General features: G+C 39.3%; 1 protein-coding gene across 1 annotated transcript; it reads left to right on the forward strand.

Moving 5' to 3' along the window:
• Positions 1-396: 396 nt before the first annotated feature.
• LOC121964248 (vomeronasal type-2 receptor 26-like) lies at positions 397-1,195 on the forward strand (the record flags this gene model as incomplete). Its single annotated transcript, XM_042514465.1, has 2 exons — positions 397-678; positions 773-1,195. Coding segments are annotated over 2 exons (705 nt in total), but the record flags the coding sequence as incomplete, so codon positions are not given.
• Between the last annotated feature and the right edge of the window lie 1,358 nt (positions 1,196-2,553).

Here is a 2,553-nt window from a genome sequence, read left to right on the forward strand (position 1 = left end):
CTTAAATTTCATACAAATGTTTCATAGGAAATAATGATGACGTTCTGGTATTGTACATCCAAGAGGTCAGAGGTCAGCTGTGACATAATGTTCTGCAAAAACACTTTTCTGGCCATGACTTAGTGTCGTAACTCAGGAACTGAAGGGGAGACATTTGGTCAGATACTGAATAGATGACACTAATCTTGGGTGCACATCTTGAAACTGCAGATTGTTCTGTGCAGCTAAGGGAAGAGGTTTGTGAAGCATCCACATTTTCACAGACATTTATGTAAACTTTATGTATCTGCATGGGTATGCGAAGGGATACAACCACCTGACGGTATTTCTTGTTTTTAAAATGGATTACTACAATAGTAAACAAACTATAGGTTAGTCATGTCTTTTCATTTGCAGGTGCGAGCCAACAACTCAGAACTGAGCTTCCTGCTTCTCCTGTCGCTGAAGCTCTGCTTCCTGTGCTCTCTGGTTTTCATTGGCCGTCCATCAGTCTGGGCTTGTCGTTTCCAGCAGGCAGCTTTTGGGATCAGCTTTGTACTTTGTGTTTCCTGCCTCCAAGTCAAGACCATAGTTGTTCTGGCAGCGTTTCGCTCAGCTCGTCCTGGTGCTGAAGCTTTGATTAGATGGTTTGGTCCTGGCCAACAGAGAGGGAGTGTCTTCTTCCTTACTTGTATACAGGTACTACTGATGTGCTTCTTACTTAACAATAAAAACATATCTTTTTGGTAAAATATATGTTTTATATTTTTGATTACATTCTTTTCAAATCCAGATTATCATCTGTGCCATTTGGTTGTCCCTCAGCCCCCCGGTGCCTCAACGTGATCTGGGTTTTAAAGGGTCAAAGGTCACCCTGGAGTGTGCCATGGCCTCTGTCGTGGGCTTCTCTTTGGTTCTGGGTTACATTGGTTTGCTGGCCTGCACCTGTCTCCTCCTGGCTTTTCTTGCTCGGAAACTCCCTGACAACTTCAATGAGGCTAAACTGATCACCTTCAGCATGCTGATATTCTGTGCCGTCTGGATAGCTTTTGTCCCCGCTTACATTAGCTCTCCTGGGAAATACACTGTTGCTGTGGAGATTTTTGCAATCTTGGCCTCTAGCTATGGTTTACTGCTCTGTATCTTTGCCCCAAAATGTTTCATCATTCTCTTGAGGCCTGAGAAAAACACTAAGAAACACCTGATGGCCAAGTAGTATAGATAAATAAACAATGCACACATTTTTGTTCATCAGATATGGCAAATATACAATATATAGCTATTGTTTAACCCCTATCTTTCAGTTGGCATGTATTTTATTATTTATTCAATATTGTTTTTCTGTAAACATATAAGTTACTTTATAGTATGTTTTTACAAAAATAGAAAATATCATGTGATGATACAGTTAATATTGTTGCTAATGGTGTATCTTTTGTAAATTGCCTGAAGACTTTTCCATAATTATGAAAAGGTGTTAAACCTTAAACAGTCAAAAACAGTCATACTGAATTGTTGTTTGTTAAAATAAACAGTCAGTTTCAGGTTGTTGGGTAAGGGGTTTAATAAGGCTCCAAATTCAGGCCAAACTGTGGCAAGTGAAAATTTTAATGACAACCATGCCTCTTTTTTGCATGCAGTGTTGCAGTTTTGCTCATCTAAAAGTATACTAGAATTTTTCTGCACACTGGGGTCCCTGAAATCTTTTGGAATTACATGAATGGGGTGTGACTGAAAAACTGAGACTCTTGGATTCAATGAACCCAATTGTATTAACCAGTGATAATGTGAGCACCCAAAGTAGCCATTGTAGTGAGACCATTTTTTTTAAACAACTGTGAGCTCTCAGAATAAAAGCCTCATTAAACTTTACTGTCAGGAAGTGTGGACCCAAATGCAGAAGAATGCAAGACACAGGAATTAGACTGTACTTTAATCTCAACAGGGAAACAGGAAATTACATCTCTCACAACCAAATCAAGAACAAAGACTGAGGTAAAAACCAGGACTTAAATAGAAACCAGTCTGATGAGGGAATGAACTGCAGGTGAGTGGAGAGGCTCAGGTGAGGGGAATGAGGTGATTAGGCAGAGGGAGGAGGGGAAGCACACAGAAACAAAAACCCCAAAATCAAGAAAACACAATCCTCTTAATCATTAACTGAGTGAGTGAAAATATATGAATCTTTTACAGACGCTTTGTCCAGTCTTCCAACTTTAGGTCTTCTATTTGAATACAGATAGTTTAATTGGTTGTGCACATATAGCTGGGGATATATACACTTTAACAACATAATAGAATTCCTGAAATTCTGTCCTGGCTTTTGGTTTTTGTGTTACACCCAAAGACTTTTAGAGGCCCCATCTGGCCACCCTTATAAAACCTTTTTGGCAGTGGCATTGGTGAATGCTTAGTTAAAAGCAAGTATATCTCTGGCTGAAGTCATTAATTCTGCATATTTTGCCAGTATGACCTGGCAGGCTAGCGAGGCAAATTCTGTAGTTGTCGCTACCAAAAACATTGCAACAGCTCATTTGATTACACAAGATTTTATTGAATTAATTATTTCTATAT

Source organism: Plectropomus leopardus, unplaced genomic scaffold, assembly GCF_008729295.1.
Source record: "Plectropomus leopardus isolate mb unplaced genomic scaffold, YSFRI_Pleo_2.0 unplaced_scaffold14786, whole genome shotgun sequence".
In the NCBI taxonomy this organism is placed as follows: domain Eukaryota; kingdom Metazoa; phylum Chordata; class Actinopteri; order Perciformes; family Serranidae; genus Plectropomus; species Plectropomus leopardus.